At 44.3% G+C, this 22,411-nt stretch overlaps 1 protein-coding gene across 3 annotated transcripts; it reads right to left on the bottom strand.

Annotated features, from left to right (window-relative positions):
* Nucleotides 1-2,285: 2,285 nt before the first annotated feature.
* ldb1a (LIM domain binding 1a) lies at nucleotides 2,286-22,323 on the bottom strand. Of its 3 annotated transcripts, none has more exons than XM_062401132.1 (12): nucleotides 22,212-22,233; nucleotides 19,590-19,690; nucleotides 8,823-8,925; nucleotides 8,310-8,354; nucleotides 7,979-8,054; nucleotides 7,158-7,260; nucleotides 6,741-6,913; nucleotides 6,528-6,650; nucleotides 6,357-6,434; nucleotides 6,038-6,161; nucleotides 5,730-5,869; nucleotides 2,286-3,917 (listed from the first exon to the last, which is right to left on the bottom strand). In XM_062401132.1, the coding sequence occupies exons 2-12, from the start codon at nucleotides 19,615-19,617 to the stop codon at nucleotides 3,864-3,866; spliced, it is 1,047 nt and encodes a 348-aa protein (XP_062257116.1). In that variant the 5' UTR covers nucleotides 19,618-19,690; nucleotides 22,212-22,233; the 3' UTR covers nucleotides 2,286-3,863. The 3 variants fall into 3 exon arrangements, with proteins under 3 accessions (XP_062257116.1, XP_062257114.1, XP_062257115.1); XM_062401130.1 differs by lacking the exon at nucleotides 2,286-3,917 and adding an exon at nucleotides 3,924-4,806 and having other exon boundaries at nucleotides 22,212-22,323; XM_062401131.1 differs by lacking the exons at nucleotides 2,286-3,917; nucleotides 19,590-19,690; nucleotides 22,212-22,233 and adding exons at nucleotides 3,924-4,806; nucleotides 11,199-11,508.
* Nucleotides 22,324-22,411: the final 88 nt, after the last annotated feature.

Raw genomic sequence — 22,411 nt, forward strand, 5'->3', positions numbered from 1 at the left:
CCGATAGATTGAGTTCCTCTCGTAATAGGACAGAAGTTAGATTTGCATGAAGAGGAACACCTTTGATCACGCACAATCTGATTTCCCTTTCTGATGCACAAAAAAGCACACAGAGTTGTGCGCCTGTGTGTGTCCTCTTTTCTTGTTTACCTCATCAGCCGCACAAACACTTGTTGATCACCCTTTTCACCTCGACATTGTCGTCAATGACAGGATGATCCCTCAATCAACAGATTAAAGGATCTACCAAGTGCAACATGGAGAGCTCTTAACAAACAGCTGAGGCACAAGGAGACTGTAGAGGCTTTAGTGATCTCCAGCATTGACTATGAGTTCCTGATGCAATGAAACTGGGCACTGGGAGCCCGAGTGAAACTTGTCCTGTGAAAAGACACTAGAGAATAAATAGTAAAATACATTGTGTATCTCTCCCTGTCTCATTTTACGCGGCTGAGTCCTGCAGTTCTTTTCCCTGCCTACACTTGACTGTGTTCCCCAGTGGGAGGCCGGGGAAGGATCCTATCCACGGTGAGCCCCGCTGGTGATCGCTCCCAGGCTCCCCACCTCGGTAAGAAAGTGTGATCTGTGGAGCCACCAAGTGTTGAGCGCAGACACAACACACCGTGGCTGCAAAGTCTGGAGAAGCTCGGCAGGAGAGGATTTTTCCACGATGACAATAACAACAAGCAAAGAGTTGGTTAGGAAGAGAAAAGTGGAAAACTATGACCTTGTGGAGAAGTCAGCGCGCCAGAGGCCCTCCAGCAAAGAGCAGCTGAAAAGAACCATCTGGTGTCATGATGTTTACAGTTTTTATTTTTTTAAGGAGCATCTTTTCTCTTGGGCCTTGACTAAAACAAAACAAAAAGTATTCAATGGACATGATTTGTCATGACATGTGTTGTGTATTGTATGTTTCCATGGTGACTGTGAGATTTGGTTCATTTCTCGGAATTGTTCGCTATTGTTGTTTTTAATTTGTTGTTTGTAAAGTGCACCAACCACACAAAGGCAATTTCCTGTATGTGCAAATATACATGGCAATAAAAAGAATTCTGATTCTGATTCTGAAAGATGTTGAGATGACTGTGACAGGTGGTCACAAGGTCAAGAGTTAGCTTCCATGCTTAAAAAACAGAAACTTAAATCCTGAAGTCAGCCATGAGCCTGGAAAAGCTCAAACTGTTGTTAAGTGAATCATCAGTGCTGCTCTCCTGTCTCCATTGGGCCCCCTTGGACTGTATGCCTGAGATTCACCAGCTCGGCAAAGAAACAATATCACATTGCTCTGTTCTATAATTTGTACCTATCACTATGCAGCTATTGTAACAGTATCTGTTATCTGTCTTGTTTCCTGCCAACGAAGCCTGGCTTCCTGCTTCTGAATTACCTCTGTCCAGACAATAGAGTATGATTAATTTGCTAAATTAAAAAAAGCTGACAGATAGAAAAATGCCTCACTGAGGGCTGCAGGGTCCCGCTCTCATTCCGCTTCAAACTTGGTTTCAATAAGAACATTCAATAAAGGGCTCTGGCCACAGCTCACATCCATTTCGCATGCAAAGAAAAAAACTTTATTATTTGTGTGTGGGACATGTGTGTGGGACATTTCTTGGCAAGAGCTGTTGATTTTTGAAGGATCTAGAGAGATCAGACTCACCAAAGCATGCCTGTGAACTAGTGGAGAAAATATAAGCTTTATCTATTTGGTCTTTTATGTGTGATTCTCTGATCTTAGTTCTGAGGGATATGAAATAAAAATAAAATGTTGCCTGTTAAGAATCATCCCAGTTGAGTCGAAGAAAGACAACAGCGTTCTTCCAGTGAAAATTCATCTTTATCCATGAATTAGTAATGATACGGATCTAAACTCAGCAACCTGCAGCTCGGTGTTGATTTACAGCTTTAATGATGGAGGCAATTCTGACAGGCTGCTCAGTCAGTTCCTGTGCTCTGAGAGACCCCTGCTGGGCAAGTCTGCACATTACTATCCAGCCGCTTGCAGCCAGGACACTGATGCTCATAAATTAAGCAACCTTTTCCATTTAATTGAATGTCTGTTAATAGGAAAACACTGACTCAGCAGCTATATGGTCAAACACAGTGAGGCTTTTATCCCGATAATATTCAACTGTTGTGAAATATCAACCTTGCCTTTTGTTTTTGACATTTACATAATTTTGATGCAACTGAACTTTTTCAAATGAAAAAGCATTGGGGTTTTTTTCTGACTTGCAACAACGAGAAACTTCACAGCAAAAAAAATGACAACTTGGAGGAGGACACGGTTTTCTCTAAATGTGGTTATTTATTGGTTTTCAGTACATCTGACAAGTTTTCAGATAGACCAGAAACTTACAACAGCAGAGAATGGCTATTAAATATCTCTTCACTGTGAACATAATGAACCATTGTAATAAACAGGCCAGACTGACCCGGGAGCCGCACGTCAAAGGAACAAAAGTAATGGAATGACCTCTTTTTTTTAGCATCAACTGACTCAGCAGCCCCACAAACCCCTCCATATATTATCATGAGTATTGTACAGGTGGGTTGGACCTAAACAGAACGTCCGTACATAGAAAAATAAATACAGTTTGCTAAAATGAGGGCAAAATTCTTTTATCAGTGATTGTACCATAAAAATCACGTTTAAAAAAACTTTTAAGAGGCTTTTCATCGCTTTACATTAGATTGAGTTTCTCATAGTCCTAGGGAGGAATACATAGAATAACTTTTACAGAAATTACTAGCTAAAAATATACAAGCACAGACACAAACAAAGTAAAGCCAACAGAAATGATTCTTCATAAAACATAAAACAGCGCAGTGTTATCGATATCTAAAGACTCTTTACATGTAGCTCCTTGGTCTGCAGCTTTCTTAATTGTGATTAAAAACTTTTCTGGGAAACTTAAGTCAATACAAAAGTCTTTTTTTCTCTTAAATCCTATTTTACAATCCTGTCAAAACTTGTTTTTTAAAATATCTTTTTGAGTAGCAAATTTGAGACGTTTTCTGCAATTATGTTCGCTGAAGAGAGGACCCCCGGATAAGAAATTTCGAGAGACAAAAGCAAATCGTTTCTGCAATGATAAGACAACAGATCTAAACCAGGCGTTTGACGGATAATTCGGGGGTCAAACTGGTTTCCAGTGTGCTGCTTCGGACTCGCATCAAACGAGATGCGGTGCAGCATCTCACACACTAGCCTTGTTCTCCCCAGCAGTGAAGCCAGCGGACCTGATGACAGTGTGATGTCTGACACAGATGGATGACATATCAAGCATAGACTTACATGGAATTTATTACCACCACAATAAGAATGATCTAACAGCAATACTTATACATTAATATATACTGCAGGTTTCAGATGTTTTACAGTTCTTACATTAGCAATAGAAAAGGAAAACAAAATACACCGTCAATTCATAAGAAAAATAGATAGAGGTTTAATAGTGGGAAACAGTGCAAAGAATAGTTGGGGGTGTTTTTTGTTTGCTTGCTTGTCTGTTTTTTAGAAATTGTTTACAAAAAATTAAAAAACAAAACTGAAAACAGGTCTAAAACATAGAAAAAAGGAAAATGCACGTCTGTAGCGTCTGGTGCTCTGGTCCAGACACGCTGCATACCACCTCTCTCCAGTACCTCAATGTTTTATGCTGTAGGTGTTGCTGGGTGTGTGTGTGCACTGGTCTATGTGTATATGTGTCATTGATTGATTGGGTATGTGTATGAGGGTGGGTGTGTGGGTCAAAGAGAAAGAGAAAGAGACAAAGAGTGTGTGTGTATGTATATGTATGTATGTGTATATGTGTGTGTGTGTGTGTGTGTGTGTGTGGGTTTAAGATTTAGCGTAGTGGTTCTCAACTCCGGTCCTCAAGCTCCGGCACTGTACAGGTTTTTGTTCCAACCAGGTCCTACAAAAACAAATAATTGAGTTTTTAAAAACCGAACTTTGGAATTTTGATACTAAGAGTGCACACAGTTCTCTGCAGCCTGCAAAAAAATAAGTTAAATAAATGCTGTAGCATTCCCTCCCTGTGACACGAGCACAACAGAAACAGCGAGGTGCATCGTCAAGGGAAACGCACGCCAGAGAGACCCGAGGTTGGAACAAGAACCCACTGACACGGTCGCCGTGGCGAGCACTCGGACACTAGGACTCGCCAACTTTCGGCCGACACATCATGGCGGGCGACGGTGGCGGGTGAACACACGTGCACACGAACCGCCACCTCTCGCAACGCACCTAAGAGGACTGACTGAAGCCGAGCAGACAAGGGCCAAGGCTGAGCACCACTGATCATGTGCAACAATGTGAGGGAGCAAGAGTGGGATTCTGCTGACCCTGTCCTGTATGTGACAGCTGAGAGCTCTATCAGCTGTCGAGCCTTCCCCTCATCACTCTCCTTTGTCTTGAAAATAGCATAACGCAACAAAACAAACAGAATTTAATAGAACAGAAGTGCTCGGCGCTGCCGCCCTCCCTGACTCCTCTCGCTAGCACGTGGGCTCACATGGGTCCCAGTAGGATTTAAGGATTGAATAGGGGGGGGGGCTTGCTGCTGCGACTTCAGAACTCTACTGGGATGACTGCGAGTTGTCGTTCTTGCTCTCCTGACTGGAGGGGGCCTTGTTGTTCCAGGGTGAGTGTGCCCCCAGTGCAGGCGAGCTGTTGAAACTGTCCTCATCCTCCAGGCCATTCGCCACATCGAACTGCGTGTTCTCCAGTCGCGTGATCAGACGCTCGTCCTCGTCACCAAACTCCCCTCCCATCAGAGTGGGCTCTCCCACCATCATCACGTCCTAAAGGGGACAGCAAGGGCCGGTACATATTATCCCCATAATGCAGGGGGGTGCGCGGCATGACTGGCTGCACGGACGAGTTGTAACTGTGGTCTAGGTGCGATCTAACTGGGTTTTATTCCAACTTAACAAATACATTTTAACTAATGAAATGCATTTTCAATGATACTTCAAGGGACCATGCGTCATCAAGGTATCTGGCCCTGACCGTTCCGTCTTCCATGTGACCTTGACTTCCTCCCCCCTGTTCCAAGAAGCAGGGTTGAGGGGAACTCCCTACTGGCCAGCGGTGGGCATCCCTGATCCTTGAGTGCTGCATCACTGGGTTTTCATTCCACCTCGGGTCTCGTTCGCTCAATCAAGCAACCAATAAGCAAAGACAGCAGTGCTGTGTGAATCATCAGTGCTCTGATAGACTTAGTGGTAAACTCTAAAACCAAAGACAATACAGCGGATTTGGAGAGAAAACCTGTCCCACTGGAAATCAGAGCAAGGAAATCCCAGCCCATGGCCCCAGAACAACAGAATTTACTTAAAAGAAAGAGGTAACTTGTACTCCCTCTAAATAAACCCTTAAACCTGTAGCCCCAGAGGACCAGGGACTGCCCATCACTGGTTTATATGAGGGGGAACTATTAACTTAATCTAATAATCCTCATTAGAATTACAGAACCACCCCACCCCATCCCATCCCTCACATGATTCCTAAACCCACCTCCAGAATCCTCCCTAACCTATCTCTTTCCTGGCCTGCTGCTATACCCACTCCTAGGCAGACTAGCAACCGCTGGTATCACCATCTACACCCACAAATAACTTTCTAACCCCCTGGCCTTTCTTTTCATCCCCCTCCATCCTCTGTCTCATCCTCTGCACCATGGAGGTGCAGATGGAGGTCAAGTAGATATAATGCTCACAGGTACCTGGTTGGAGAGTGAGAAGTTGTTGGCTGGACTCTTCTTTTTGCTGTTGCTGTTGTTGTTTCCTCCGCCGGTGCTCACGGTGCTTCCACCGGACACCTTCCTTTTCCGCCGCTTGTTTGGAGCTTGTCGGGCTGGCTCAGCTAGAGACACAGAATAGGAGAAGACGTTAGAAGTTCTGAAATCTGTAGTCATGACAGTCATGTCATGCTACTGCAAGCTGGATTTGTTTATGGGTAATCCATGGCTTAATACGTTCAAGGGCAATACAGCCATAAATACCACTGGCAATTTCAAAACATACGTGTTACCTGGTGGGGCTACCATTCGTTGCCACTTTTGGAAGAGGCAGGTCTTCAGGCAGTCTCTGGGGCTCAAGCTGTAGGTCTTATGTCTGGACATCAACTCTTGCATAGGCTCCAATATCACACATAGCTTTAGGGAAAGCAAAGAGAAATGACGCAACATTAATTATTATTTTTAAGTATGTAAACAATCGAAAACTGACCTAGGATCACACAACTAGTCCATTTTGGATTAACAATGTTAAATAAAATATATTTTAATATAATAAAAAATAGTTCAGGTAAAACTGGGCAATAAAAAAAATGATATGTATGATGTGCTTACACGGAGGTAGTTGAGCGTGGAGTTGGACAGCCCACATCTGGTGATATTCTTAGCCAGCTGATCGAGCATCTGCGGATCCTGCGTGATCAAGTGAAAAGGCGAGATCAATGATGATGTCATGTACAGGATGTGCATCTGAGTGTGCTTTGCTTTCTCGAGCCTGGAACTCACATGCATGGCCAAGATGCTCCTTGGCAGGACCTCTCTGTGTTGTCTGATGCTGAAGTGCCACGTCTTGATCCTCATCATGTCATCAAACATGAACTCTAGGTACAGACGACCCTCCACACAAACCTGTTCCCCAGGAGAGAGAGAGAGGTCACAGCTCAGACGTCATGATGCCAACCAACAGGAGGAGAGGAGTCAGTGGGACATTAACCATACCTGCGTGAACATGGGTTTGCCGTTCTGAGTCACCATGGTGCACTGGTCGCAGTCGAGGGAGACAAAGTTACTGTGGAACGACTCCTTTGGATGCTTCAAAACGTAGAACAACTCAGTGGCGCCCCCTTCAAAAATACTTCGAAAGTAGCGTGGAATCAACGTCCTGCCAATGGCTGCCGAGAGAAATCATCATAAATGCACATTCAGAGTGAAGAGTTATAGTAGCAGAGAACGTCACACATGTCTGATTAGGATCAAGTTTTAATACAGAGAATAAAGGCGGTAGTTCTTAAACACGTATCAAATACATGGAAATATTAAGATGAAAACTATATCTTGCACATCTCTCAAATGAAATGGGTTCCCTGCCTTAATATTGTAATGAGAATCTGATAATACTTTCTGAAAAAACCTTACTGTATCGTTTGGGTCCATCTTCCAGACAGAAAGTGATGGTGAGCATGGCGTCGTCCTCAAAGAACTCTGTGGTGAAGGCATCCCACCAGAGATTGTCACAGTCCTGAAAAAAGACAAACAACCATTGCTCTCATTTTTCCCCATTCCTTCAAATCTGAAAGTTCTAAAAGTCGTGGTTTACGTCATAATCTCTATAAAATAAAACAAAACAAAACAATCAAGTCTAATACAGAAAAAAGACATAGAAGATACACAACAATTTCTCTAGTTTACCATGAAAGGGATCTGGTTCAGTTAGCCTTTAATTAAAGTGGGTCAGTCATTGGTTAACATTCAACCCTGGTAATATTGAGTGTTAGAGAAAAACAATAGGTGGTGTGTTTGATAGAGATGTGAGTATGTTGTTCAAATATCAAGTGTTAAGCTGGACATAGCTGTAGGTAAATGTCAACGTACACAGGTTGCGCTGTTGTGTGGTGTGATGGCCACAGAAAACAATATCTCAAGTCAGCTACTCTGTTGCAGGCTCTGGCGTATAAACAGCTGACACTCCAATTACAGCTCAGCCAGGTTCATCAGATAATCCTTTTAATTCATTAGAAAGTGACTTGGAATGAAGCCAGTAAGCTCTTGAGCTTTATTTCCTATAAAATCCCATACATGGTTAACTTCATTTTTTGTTTTTTTTTAAACATATCAACAGTAAGTATTTCACAGAACGTGCAGAATGTAACAAACATTAGATTAACTGCAACCGTGTTTTTGGACAGCAACAGATTGGTGTTGATGTCTTAAGCTGTAAATGATGATGTGACTCTCACCTCTGTCCAGTTCTGTAATCTTTTGTTCAGCTCATATATCCGGTAGTCTGTCTGGTTCCCGTATGGTGTGGGTCTCCTGAAAGAGAAACCATGAAGCGTTAAACACTCGAGAGTCTGAGCTGCAGGTGTATTTTAAAATGAACAGAGAACATAATGTTTTAGGTTTGACTTCTGATTACATAAGGGGTCCCACTCTTTTTGAGAATTTTTTCCCAAGGATTCTTAATTTACAGGTTGTGTTCATGAATGAAAATATTCTTTAGAATTCCAGGTTTTCCAGGATGTGTGGGAACCCTGTATATGCTCAGTATTTAAGCGTCAGTGTCCTCACCCCATTCCAGGCTCCATGTATGACGGGGGGTACATGGGTGTTGGCCTAAGAGGACAGAAAAACAACAACAGTCAGCCACTGATTCCTTAAACATTAAAGAAATACTGCAAAAAATATATTATTTATGTTAATCAAGTTGAACGTTGCTTCATCTTGATTGGTGCCTTTTTAGTCCACACATTATGGACCAGTCTGTATATGTGTAATTAAGTCTCACATGATTGGATTCAATCATTATCTAACAATGAAAATTGAAGAATGTGTTATACAACACCAATAAAAGCTAAATATGTATAAAAACAGTTGCCACCCAAATAGATGTGTTGTGGTCTTTAGTAAAAAATATCTAGGTCAAGAAAACAAATCATAATATTAAGACTTGAGGCTCATGAGAAGTAAAGCGGAGACTCAATGAATCACATGATTAAACCAAATGAATTCATAAGGTGCATTAGTTTCATACATATTTTCCTTCATAACACACCATGACCTGACAGTATGACCCAGACCTACCCCACATCTCTGTCAAGCATAGCGCCCGGGTGGAAGGGGGGAAAGCTGCCGCCGTTGGGGGGCTCCTTAGGAGAGTACAGCTTGAATGACTTTGACGAACAGCCTGCACACAGCCACCAGGGCGGAGGAGGAGGAGGAGGAGGGGAGGAGGAAAAAAAGAGCAGAGATTTAGAGGAGATTTAGATTTAGCTCGTTCAAATCACAGCATCATCCAAGTAATCTGATCTGGGACGGGTTTGTTGAGATTTACTGAAATAAAAGCACGCTGCCAAAACAATTTCCTGCTGCTTTCATTATCTAATGCATCTTCAATCTGGTAAATGGACAAGAAAACAAATCATCATCATGAGGGGGTGGGGGGAGAAACAGCAATATTTATTAGCCTGCAGAAAGTCGGAGAAACAATCAGGCTAATGGGACGAGATGGTCTGGTGTGTACTTTGTGTTTGTGTACCATCCATAACACAACAGGGCACCCTGTTCACTGCATAGAGCCCAATATGATCCTAACCATACTCGTCTGTGCTGTGTGTGTTCACCCCCTCTAGTTGCCTCTACCGCCCATCCCCCCACTCCCTCTACCCTGGCTGTTGTTAACCCTTTTCTGCCCAGATGAGGCATTCATGCTCAAACAATTTGGGGCTCTGAGAAAGCATCTATTTGGTATCCCAGCTCAATGAGATACCACAGGAAGCCGCAACTGCATATGATTAGGTCCGACCAAAGACATTTTAAATGCAAGCTTGCAGTGGTGGCCCAAACTGGCACACCATAAACCACTCTGTAGTACAGCTACAGAAAAATGCTAATACGGATCAATTGAATATATGTGGTGGAGATTAATTTAAAATCAGGTAAAGCAACATTGGTTCATAGAAAATCTTGAATGTTTCCACACATGCCTACTGGATTGGGGTGTTTACGTATGCTTTGCTTGTAGATCAGGTATTCCCAACAGGCATTATGGTAATTTGTTAGACTTAAAGTCACAATTTATGCAAAACAGTCAGTCAGTGTAAACTTGGCGTGTGAAGCGGTGATCGAAGCTTATTAAAATAGACAGATGGAGAAACATGGGCGCCCAACACGACCCACTTTGCATCGGAGTCCATCCTAAAATAAGAAAAAACATTCTCATCACGTCTGGTGAACTGATGGATTCCCCCACAGGCAGAGGTGGTGATTTAAAGTCAAGGCAGATACAGATGGAGGGAGAAAGGCACGAGTTGGGGTTAAGTATGCCCGCGTGAACTCCGATCGGTCTCTCCATCGGCTCCTCGAAAACAACTGGAACTCCTCCTTAATTTACTTTGGGCCTTTTCTTCCTCGCTTCAGCACACCCGGGAGAGTCACGGCAGGTCACGTTCTCCTCCCCATTACTATGGAGGCAAACCTGCTCAGGAGCATCCAACAATGGTTCTCTATGCATTACCTCTGACCTATAGACCCACCGACCCACCCCCATACACCCTCCACAACACCACCAGCCGTTAGATCCAGACAGCATTCAACCACCTATGATAAGGCTTTGTTCCGGCCGGTGCTAATGAGCACTGTGCAACAATACATATTCCACTGCAACCAATAATTCCCCTGCCATAAAAACCTGTTCACTATCAGATGTTTGCTGTCAAATAAACATGCATCTTATTGCCTCCACTGTGGAGTGTGATGCAAGAGTATTCTGAAACATGCAGGCTGCAAGACTGCTCACACACAGGTTATTCTCACTTCTAATAAAGATCCACAGTCACCAGCATTTGCAGATTTGCAGATTACACATCCCAGTCTAACAGGAGCATAACAACAGTTTAAAACACAACAGTGCCAGGGAAGCATAATGAGTTAAAGTGCACATGACAAATAATGATGAATACGCCTGATTGCGGTCTGCATTCAAGCTCTCATATCAGGAGCTGGTGAGATGTCATGATGCCGGGTCTCCACCAGCAGAGGAGAACTTTGAACAAATTAATCTGCTGCAGTTAAGTCCGCCCAAACGGTCCATTGCGAACAATAGAGCTGCATCCGGAGAATGGCCCCGAGCCAATAAAACATCCAGTTGCAATGAGCGATCCCTCCCAACATGACGGCCCCGCTTGTTGTGCTCTATTCGGGGCTTAATGTGTGGACGTGCACCGTGGATAATTAAAAGTAAAGCCGGTGTTTATCACACGGGATCGTTAACTGAACACCAGGGCCGCATTCGCTTGCGGAGCACGGATGCCATTGCTAAGCTATAAACCTACTTGCTAAAGTATCACCGTCGCCGCCGTCCACATAACAATTGCCCGTGCTCGTGTTTCCATCACTTCCTGTTGTTTGCTATGAGCCGGGCGGAGCTGCTAAAACAGTGCGGCTGTGAGGTGGAGTTACCTGCAGAGAAATGTCCACCGAATCGCGGTGTCGCTCAACACCTCCGCTCGGTGTTTCTAGCCAGCTAGCCTCGCTGCTAGCCGGAGCGGCTGGGTGATGAGGAGGAGGCGGAGGAGGACGAGGAGGAGACGAGCGCCTGCTACGATCCCAAAACAAAACGGCGGGACGGGAAGTTCGATGCCCCCGCTAGTCTCCTCGGTTCCCGCAAACTCGCAGCCCCCAGCAATATGAATTAAATGTCATGAGCTCGGGGGTCGGTGCTGCCTCCGCACTACTACTACTACAGACCCTTTGTTCCTGCCAGCCGAGACGCGAACAAACAAAGGCCCCGCCTCCTCCGGGGCTCCTCCGCCCATCCCGGCTCACAGACCGGGACAAACACGGGCCTTCCTCCCTTCCAGGGCCCTCGGTCTGTCCCGTCACACGACTGCACCAGGGCCCCCCGCTGGGATAAGAGGCATGGGGCCAATGGTGAGAAACAACACACATATCAACACATCCTTTTTTACGAATATAGTACAAGACGGGCCATGTCCCTTGTACGTGTGAAGGTCTTCTGCACCATACATTACCAGCATATACTCGGGTCATAACTTCAGCTGTGTACCTTGGGGTCATAAAGTGTTTTGGCCTTTTCAGCATCACAGTCCAAACCTGAGGGGACGCTGAGGCTAAAGGTAAATCTGCCTGGCTACTGGCTTGTATGGCTCAGTGGATCAGACATCATTACCTCTGTGCCTTTTTAAACTAAACACTGTCCCATTTTTTAACATAGGACAAAATGGAGAACATCCTTTGTATGTTCCACCTCACTAATTCATGGCCAACACCACCTGATGTTATCTGATGTTAGTGGACGACAGCATCAGCCTGATCGCTGTGTCAGACAATCTGATACAACTGGCTTCATGAGTTCTTTCACTGTACTATTCTTTGACACAAAAGGATATCGACGTAGAAAAAAAAGTATTTAGGGATCTTCAGTCCTATTTAGTGACCTGTCAGTAAAGGGGGAGTTCTCTGTGTTAGATCAGTGACATTTCATTAAAGGGATAGGAAACCTCCTCCTGCCTGGAGCCTCGTTCAAGTCCGCGGGCGCACACACTGCATAAGCTCACACACCGTACAAGCTCACCCCTCAATGCTCTCGCCCAAGTGGCACGTAGGCCCTTTAGGCTAAAGACCTGGTGTAAATGACTCTGTTTCGAGTCCAATTCGAATGCCGGGGCTTGCGGACACTTGGATGACATCACAGGAGCAGTATGGAGGCATTTTATGTTTTTTTCTGTTGTTTTTTACATTTTGAAAAAGTGGTCCCCAGTTACTAAAATGGTATTTGGCTGGGACACTGTTTACCCCTGAAACACCACAAAGTGTTTTGTGTACTCAAACACTTCCCCTACCCTCCACCGGCAAAGTGGTGAGTAGATAATGAGTGAATTTTAATTTTGGGTTGAACTATCCCTTTAAGTTAATCCCTTTCTAGACCCCCTTCAGACCTGGTATTAACATACGTCCTCAGGGATCCACTCGAAACTGGTCGGCGCTTAGTACATGTATGAACCATAGACTGTACATAAAGACGACGCATCTCCACTTACTCCAACAAAAGAGCTGAGATAAAAATGCCACCATATTGTGCATTTGGAGCCAGAGTCTGCACAGTAGCAATCAGGGGATGGAGCCATGGTAGCAAGTTCTCGTCAATGCCCGCGCTCATCTGACCATGAGTCAGTCTCAGCTGATAACCATGAAGTTTCACCACTTTTTTATAGTATCTATTTTCTAAATAAAAACGATTGGGGAAATGAATACTTGGACATAGAGCAGTGTGATAAGAAAAACCTAAAATGTCATAAAACATATATTTTGACTTTTTAGATTGGCCAATATCCCATCCTTTAATATGGAGGAGGCAGGGGTTATATTACAGCCAACCACCAGGGGGCAATAAAGACGCTTTGGCCTAACTTTTGGGGAACTGCCATGTCGTCCATCTTTGTGTACAGTCTGATTGCAGCAAAAGCTTCCTCAATTTGTCTTGGTTTAAGATCAGTCAGACCACATTTGAAGGTGGTCTGGGACACATGTGGCCACATTCTTTATTGTATTCTATACAGTCTTTAAAATGTCATTCTACATAAGACCCCATACACACTTGTTATATGATGTATAAATCCTTTAAAGTATTTTAACAGAACAGAAACTCTTAGGCCATCAAGGCCCACACACAGGACTGGCTCGTTCTCCAGGTTCCACAGAATGGCTTGGATTTACCATTATTATGTAATTTAGTATCCATTAGATGTGATGCCTCTCAGATATCAATATCAATTATTGTTTCTAGTGAAATCTGATCCATCTGCTAAGATTTTTCCAACTTGGTTAATTTATAAAGCTTTTTTATAATGTTGGCTTATTCCACAATATAATCAGTAATGCAAAACTTGGGTATAATGAATTTATTTTGCTAGGGCTGTTGGAAGTAGGTAACTAGCACTGGTCAATCATAATGAATAGTGCAGACTCTAACAATCCCAAAATGAAAATAGAAATTGCATTGATTGAATCCGTGAAGTGTGACTCAGAGGTTCTGATTACACTGCTCAGTAAATCAGTGATAGTAGTTTCCTAAATGTGCCGTTTAATTTGTAAGGGCTTAGGAGAAATGATTGACTCAGACGACTCAAATCCTTCAGACCACAGTCTTGAGCCTGTCATAGCCCAAGATTATGTAAGGCTATAATCTGTAGCCTCACGTTTAATCAATAACCACTTGTGTTTACCAGTCATACGTGAAGCGATCTCACAGAGCAGTAAAAGCTCAATTTGTCAAGGCTTCAACTTGAGCCAGCAATTAGTCGGTGGAATAATATAAGCCGGCAGTGTAGATGAGAGGGGTAAGGCAATGCATTTCATTGAGAGCAAACCCGTCTGACCACAGTCTTACCACATAAACCCCACATCAGACACAGATCCGAGATATCAGCTGGTGTTCAGTGTTCAGACTGGAGGACACAATTCCACAAGAACTTTCAATTTGAATGTGAATACGATTTTTTTTTAAAGAGCCTTTCATATAATTGCTCGGACCTGGAATTTAAAGTTGGAAAATATTTCTTCCAAGTTTCTATCTCACTACTAGGGGCCAAAATATCAAAGACAAAAACATTAAATGTTACCACATTTTTTCTTTTAAGTTTTCAAGACAGTAAAAGTTGTGGTTTTAAACTCATCTTTATGAGAAAAAACACTTGATGAACAGCAAACCATAAAAACATCTCAGATAGATCCATTATGTTTTATAGCCTTCCTTTTCACTGTGCTTGCATAAGGAATATCCATGTTATCGATAATAGAAACTTTCTTATTGAAGAAAATTATACCTCATCATTATTCATATCGTTTTTTTGCCGAGCCATAGTCAACGCAATTCTGCCTGCTTTAGCTTTTTTTCTTGTTACCAAAATGCTGTTCAGCTAAAATGAAGAATCTCTTCTACATAAAGTAACTGGAGTCCAACCAAGAGAGAAAGAGAAAATAAATTATTGAACAGTCACAGGGTGAATAGAAGGTCCTTTGTCATAACACAGGCCAAGGGGGGGATCTCATGTTGATTCCCTGCTCTGCTGCCATCTATTCAGTGTTGATGGACTGACACTGGGAGACGTGACAGAACAGCATCTCCCTCTGCTGGTAAATGCTGCGAACATCTTCCCTCAGGCTTCAGATGAGAAGAATAGAACAACGTTCATCCAGGAGGTTATTCTGCATCCTATTCCCCAGACATCTGATCGAAATCTATATTATCTGCATTATATAAAACAGATTAGGATTGATCTACAAGAAATATGCATTATACTTTATGGAATATTTCATGAATTTCTTTGAGAGTATTTCTGTTACCCGAGCTGATTCTTATTTCTTCTGAATTCAGTAAAAAAAAAAAAAACATGTACACACCCGCACCTTGTAAGCAGGGCTGTCAGGCAGTGCTAACAATAAAGGCAGCATCAGAATATGGCAGTCGTACACTACTCCAGAAATAAGTCCTATTTTAGTCACCGGAAAACTGGTGTTGCACTACACAAGATCTGATGCACTTGCTTATATTTATAGATCTCTGGCCCCTAAGACCACTTTACATGTGCTATTTTATGCTCCGTTGAGCTGCAGAGCATTCACACACTATCACATTCATCTGTTCCCATGGAAAAAAAATCATGTGGTCTCTAAACAGGAAAAATAGAAAATTCATCAAATATTTAATGGTTTATTATTCCAGCAGGTTGACACGTTTTACTTGAAGAAACTGACTGTGTACTTGACTTATGACAGGGACAATGAAGCTTTACAGAGAGAACCTGAACAGAGCGCTGGCGAACAGCATGTTCAGATTCATGTTGCTGCTTTTCTCAAGGCCGCCGTGGAAGCACAAACCTGTCAGGGACGTTGTGGAGGCACCTGACTGGTGATGATAAAAACATGGCAGCAGACAGAATGAACACAGACTGCATCCAGAGGATAGTGCTGTGGCTTGACAGGAGGAAGTTCCCCTGCCCGTGTTCCAGATAAACCGAGAGATAACAGAAGGAAACCAGTATGTGAGTGTCAGGGTGACGGTTGATGCGGTTGGACATTTGCAATGACACAGGTCACTGATCTGACTCTAGCCAATCCCTGAGGTCCGCTGCAGAGGACTGTTGTTGACTAATCGGATGTGGTGCAGTTTAAACTGTAGGATTGAACCTCATTAATTAAACAATCATTTTAACAGCTTTCTCTTGTTGGGCAAACATTCAGAGAACAAAATTACATGTCCTGAAAATAAATCACCAAAACTTCTCTGTTTTAAAGTGTCCTCTGAAACTAAACAGCAGAGATACCGTCTGCAGTGATAAATAAAATTTATATAATTTTTGTTGTATATTTTTTTGTGTTATTACTTAAAGGCCATTTTAAGAATGCAAAAAAAAATACAGTTCACATTTATATTCCTATTTAAATGTTTTTATTACTTTTTAAGAACGGGATACATTTTTTATAGTTTTATAACAATGTTTATATCTATATTGAAATATTTAAATGTCGCCACTGTAGATGTGTCAAAAATATGAATGTACTTTGAAAGTTGAGTTGGATCTGAGACAAATGAGACATGTCTGTTGCACTGTTATCAATTATAAGACAATAAAATTCTTGAATCTGGAAAATCACTGGGAGCACAAAAACTAAAACAATGGTTTTATGGCAGAAATCCCTTCAACAGACAGAAAATGTAAACGTTCACCTTGATTTGCTTGTATTTTATTTAATCTATCTGCGCCATTCATGGTCTGTTTGTTCAGTTGATCTTTGAAACCTAGCAGTCCCTCACACAGGTCCATTCAATCTAATGAAGCTTCATATACTGTATTTACACAACAGCCCTGACCCTTAAATAGTCCTGAACCCACACACTCAGGTTGTACATGGATTCTCCCTGCAGCTTTCAAACAACATCTGCGGCTTTCCTCGTGCCTTTTGTGTTCTGCAAGGCTCCGTTTCAAACTGAACGCTGCTGCTGTCATGTTCTAGCTCCCTATCAGACCTACTTTCATGTCTAAAGACTCTGCAGCTTGTTCGTCTCTCACAAATAAAAGGTGCGCTTTGATAAAAAAATCCCTTTCTACCTTCCCACACATTTAGTTCTCTTCCCATCCTCCTCCCCCCATGTGGCACATGCCAGCTTTCCTCTGCCATCCTGTCGGCCTGCAGCAGATGTGACATCACTACAGCTCGTCTCCTCGCAATGCGCCCCCCCCTCCTCATCTCCCTGACTCCCCAGCATCTCTGTCTCCCACGCATTCCTTCTTTCTCTGCCTCTGCACACACAGCCATTTTGATCTAGCAAACAAGATCTGAGGGACTCACTGGTGTAGAGAAAGAGAGAGAGAGAGAGAAAGAGGAACTGAGGAGGGGAAAAAAGGGAGACACAGGCTTTCAGTGCAGTGAAATAAAGCTGTGGCAGTGATTGTTGTTGTGTAATGGTAATCAAAAAAGGAAAAAAAAACGGCTGCCATTTTGGCTCTGCTTTAAGCCACTTTTCTCCAATCAGGAGCCGCAGTTACTGCAAAAGGCAGTGAGCGAAGGATGAAGGAGCAACAGAGAGAGGAAGAAAGAGGAAGAAAGGGGGGAGAGAGTGAGATGAGGGAGGGGCTAGAAAGAGATGGGTGAGAGACGGAGAGTGTGTCGAGCAGAGGGGAGGGTATGGTTGAGTGGGTGCATGTGAAAATGAAGGGGGGGGGGGTATCTTAGGCTCACAGGCAATCTATTTTTACCATTTAGTTTGAACGGGGGACGTGATTGGCTCTGCTGTGTAACGACGAATCTGCTTCATGCTGGCGAACAAAGCCTTAAAAAGGCTGATTCACAGCAAAGTCAAAACAATAGCAGGATGCCACAAGGTTGTCAATGAACCAGACAGACGGGAGAAGTGTGTGCCGTCACATTCCCTCCACATGCCGGATAGACATGCAAATACACTCTGTTTTAAAGTCCTTCATCCAATTATATTCGGACCCCGGTAACAAAACAAAGACGACGGAGGGCAGGTGAAAAGAGAAAGTGATCTGAGAGGAAGAGTTGACTTGTTTCTCTGTAAGCACACAAAAGGATGGGGCGGATCGTTCCACCCACCATCCTACAAGAATGTAAACAAACCAGTCGTCATATAAGGCTAATAATTCACAGAGCAGGAGCGAAACTGCGAACCAGTGTTGATCGATGTTGCTCCGCGGTTCTCTGAGAGATCCACAAGCCGAAACTTGTCCGAGCCGGATCCTCATAAGGGTTTACATGTGCGTGTGTGTGTGTGTGCATGGTGTGCATTTGCATGCAGGCCTGTCTGAGGAAACCTCTGTGTGTGTTCGATTGCTGGTGCACACACACCATGCACATGGCCGCTCTCTCGGGTGGACCTCTCCGGTACATCCTTCCAAAACATGTGGATGCCATTAAAAGTTTCTGCTCCACTGTTAAGTCTGTCAACAGAGGGAGCGACAGAGGCAGCGATACTGGAAAACTACAGAGGAAGGAGCGAGGAATGATCTGAGAAAAGAACATCAAGCGGAGGCCCCTCTAATATTATTCCATCTGATAGCCGACTACCAATGAATCAAAGCAGCCCCATTAAAATGATACTGACACCCTAATTCAATCTGCGTCCTCTCAGATCCCCCCGAGCAGATGCTACGATTCAATTTCTATCTGTCCCTCGCTCCCCCGTGCTGCACGGAGCCCGTCCCCTGGCACTGTGAGGCTCTTTGCTGTGCGCAAGGCGACTGTCTCGAGCCGCCCGCCTGCTCTCACTGGGGGACCATTAACGAGAAATTGCTCTCAAGTCACAAAGGAACAAACACTCCATGGGAGAGAGCAGATTAAAAGGTGTGCTTGATAAAAAAAATTCCGAGAACGTATTGCCTGCCAAAAACCGACATGTGAAGACAGAGATGCAGACAATACAGAGACATGCCTAAGAGCCACACAGCAGCTTAACTCCAGACATATTCCACCTCTTCGTTAAATCCCTCATTAATGGTGGAGAGTACCCTTCTCTCCTGACACCTTAACATGCCTTACTAACACTTACTGATCACTTTCTGTGCACTTCTTAACCTCATCTCCAACACTTTGTCTCCTTGAACAGATTTAGCTCTCAGCGCTTACTTTGAGGTCTCCAACTGTTCTCCGGCTTTAGTGTTGTCCCCTCTGTTGTAAGTCGCTCTGGATAAGAGCGTCTGCCAAATTAGTAAATGTAATGGTTTAAACTCGTGAGAGAGCAGCTTTAAACCGTTTTGCAATGACTCTACTGAAGTGCTTCGGCCCCTTTCAGTGCAGGAAGCATGGGAAGAATATGAAAAATGATTCTAGTGACATTAAGCAGTGATCTCTACCAACTCTTCTAAACATGTAAGAGCACAAATAATCAAGAAGCAGAACAAAAAAGGGTCAGAAAGAGTGAAAAGAGTGGAGAGCGAGTGGAGTGCTTATTGATATTTCAGTGTCTGCCTGTGTCAAAACTCAAAGAGCCATTGATCCGCTGCACAGCGTGCTTGCGTTAGTGCGAGGGATCGGCTGAACAACTCAATCCCAGAGTGAGCAAGCCTCACTCTATAACCCTGTTTTAGGACATGTGTTGAGAGTGTAGCGCGGCTCCACCATCACACACACGCATGCACACACATGCTCACGCAGCTTGACACTGGCCCTGGGCGGCTTTGCAACACTTTTACATAAGTCATCTTTCTGACAGTACCTCTGAGCACAGAGACAGGGGGGGGGCAGGGGAAACAGAGGGAGAAGAGAGACAGAGAGTGAAAAAAGAGAGAGGGAGTGAGAGTAGGTACTCACCGGGACAAGCACAACCTCCAACAGACATCTTCTCACATGTTGGGCTCTGCTCGCAACGAAACAGCTGCACTCTGTCCACACGCTGCTTGCATGGGACAACTCTGAGGAAAACAACACAGACAGGGGGGTGGAGAGATAAGAGGGAGTGGTGAAAAAGCAGGGCATGTACACCACAACCACACTCCTCTTTCTCTCTCTCTCTCTCTCTCTCTCTCTCTCTCTCTCTCAGTTAGAGGCAGGAAGTTGGCAGTGGTGCTCTGGCTGCATCATTAATAGGCATATTGCAACACAAGTGGGAGGGAAAAACAAGAGAGAGGAGTGAAATAGGAAGAAAGAGACTTTAGTGGTGGGACTGGAAAAAGTCATAGAATGGAGCTAAGGTGTGTGTTTTCTTGTGTGCGTGAGCAAGGAAGAATGCATGAGGGAGGCAATTAGAGCAAAGGAGAGGAAAAATTGAAAATGCACAAAGTGTGTGTGTGTGTGTTGGTGTGTGTGTGAGAGAGAGAGTGTGTGTGTGTGTTTGTGTGTGTGTGTGTCAGTGATGTATCGTCTATTTTTGCCCAGCGCTGCTCTGGGAGATAAACATACTCAGTAGGAGCCCAGAGGCAGAGGGTCATTACTGCCAAACAAACACACATGCATGCACACGTACAGACACACACTCACACAGCCTGCCTCGTGTATGACAGATTTCCATCCCTCTCTCTGTCTCACTGCTTCCCTCCGTTTCTCTGCTGCAGAGAGAAGACTGGTGTTAATCACTACAGACAGTATTGATTAAAAATGCAAAGCCCACCTGGAGCGCAGGGACACCGGAGGCCCATGGGAGGCAGGAATAGGCACACACGTATAAACGAGCTCACGCTAGTCCCAACCAAGAAGAACTGCATATAAACAGTGTGACTTGACTGTTTACCCAGCAGCCTTTGCCTCTTCTCCCTCTTTTCCCCCCAATCTTCTCTCCCTTACTTCGCTCTGTCGATTTAATCTTCACACTCCGTTCATATTACCTTGACCTTTCTGCAGCTTGATGTGATTTTGTTTCATTTCCTCTCCCTCGTCCACATCTGTGGCCTCCCTCCCCACTCATCCCATAACTTCTCCTGGCTGAAGCGTGCCAGTTCTGGGAGCCAATAACCTCATAATCTCACACTTCACCACACAAACACACGCGCACATATTTAACTCCCATGAGCTGGAGGTCTTTGTTGCCCACGTAGCTGATCCTGTCAGACATACAAAGATACAGTGTAGATGCAGTGTGGCTAAAAATGGTGTCAAAATTGAAATTAATATGAATCCATTCATCACTTATCTATAATGCTAATCCTTTGAGGGTCATTGAGGGGTCATCAAATGTGACAACCTGTTGAAATTGTTTGTAAGAGACATTCAAAAAGGTCAAAATGAACTGGATCATCTGATTGGACTGAACGTAAAACAAAAACAAGCTTGAGAACCACTGATTTATTACAGTAGTAGTACAGTAGTGATAGTCCAGTTATCCCACCCCCCAAAGTGAGTTGAAGCCCAGTTGAACAAACCTCAGATCCCTGTTGTGTGTCACTCACAACCGATACACCAACACAAGACAAAACAACTGTCTCCACTGAAACGAAAGCTGACAGGCATATTCCCCAGCACACCAGCACACCAGCCCACTGGCAGAGACATCACAGTTAAATGTCATAAATGGTGTCAGACACTGTTCTCAGGACTGAGACACAATGAACAACCCTGCGGGCCTCCTCATCTTTTCCCCTCGCTTGTCTCCCGCCCCTTTTCATTTCCTCTTCGCGCACGCTCACACTTTCTTGTCTCGGTTTGTTTCGGGGGTCTGTGTCTCTCTCAGCTCCTCTCATCCCTCCCTCTGCTGCTCTGTCACCATTTGGCCATTTGGCTCTTCTGTTACTGTAGAAATGGACAACTCTGAACAATGACGGCGATGAGTGACAGAAGGGTCTGCTGAGAGGGAGAGAGAGGGAGCGAGGAGGGGTGCGTGATGGTGATTTGGGAAATGGCTTCTTATTTTTTGAAGCGATTAGGTTTTCAAGCTGATGCACTTCACCGCTGCCATGCATGCTTTCTCTCTCTCTCTCTCTCTCTCTCTCTCTCTCTCTCTCTCTCTCTCTCACTCTTACGGATGCAGAGATTCCCGCTCTGTCAACACATCCGCACATTGCTCAAAAAGCGCTGGGAGAATAATGAAGTTCCTCCACCTTCCGGGCTCCGTCCAGCAGCAGCAGCAGCAGTTCCGTAACACTGCGTGACAAACAGCAAAGTGCCTGCACGCGCACGCATGCACGGACTCCATGGTCTACTGATGGCACACATGCACTCACACACTAACACACTCTTAGCGCGTTGCCCTCTGACAGCATGGCAAACCTTCACTTTGCCCCAAATGTCCGAACAGAACATTTCAAAAGGCTCCTGGTGGCATGCTTGTTTCCCCAGGTGAGGTCATGCTATCAAGGCGTACGTCTCTGTCTTTTGTCTTGCAGCTGTTTTGCGCCCCCCTCCCTCCTTTTTTATTTATTTTTCCTCAATCACTCACTCTCTATCTCTCTCTCTCTTACAGGCAAACACCGTCAAACAAGCTCCATCTCTCCATCCGCTTACCTTTGTCTCCGTCTCTCGTCTGCGCCCACGCTCGCTCAGAATAAAAGTCCGCCTGGGTCAGCCACGCAGAGGAAACCAAGCTGGGCCAGTGGAGAGATAGAGGGAGAGAGAGAGAGGGAGGCAGAGAGTGATGAGCATATGCAGATAGGAGTCACAAATGGAGAGGGGGGGGGGGCTTTAGCAGTGTGCAAATTGGATGA

Source organism: Platichthys flesus, chromosome 12 (genome assembly GCF_949316205.1).
Source record: "Platichthys flesus chromosome 12, fPlaFle2.1, whole genome shotgun sequence".
Lineage (NCBI taxonomy): Eukaryota > Metazoa > Chordata > Actinopteri > Pleuronectiformes > Pleuronectidae > Platichthys > Platichthys flesus.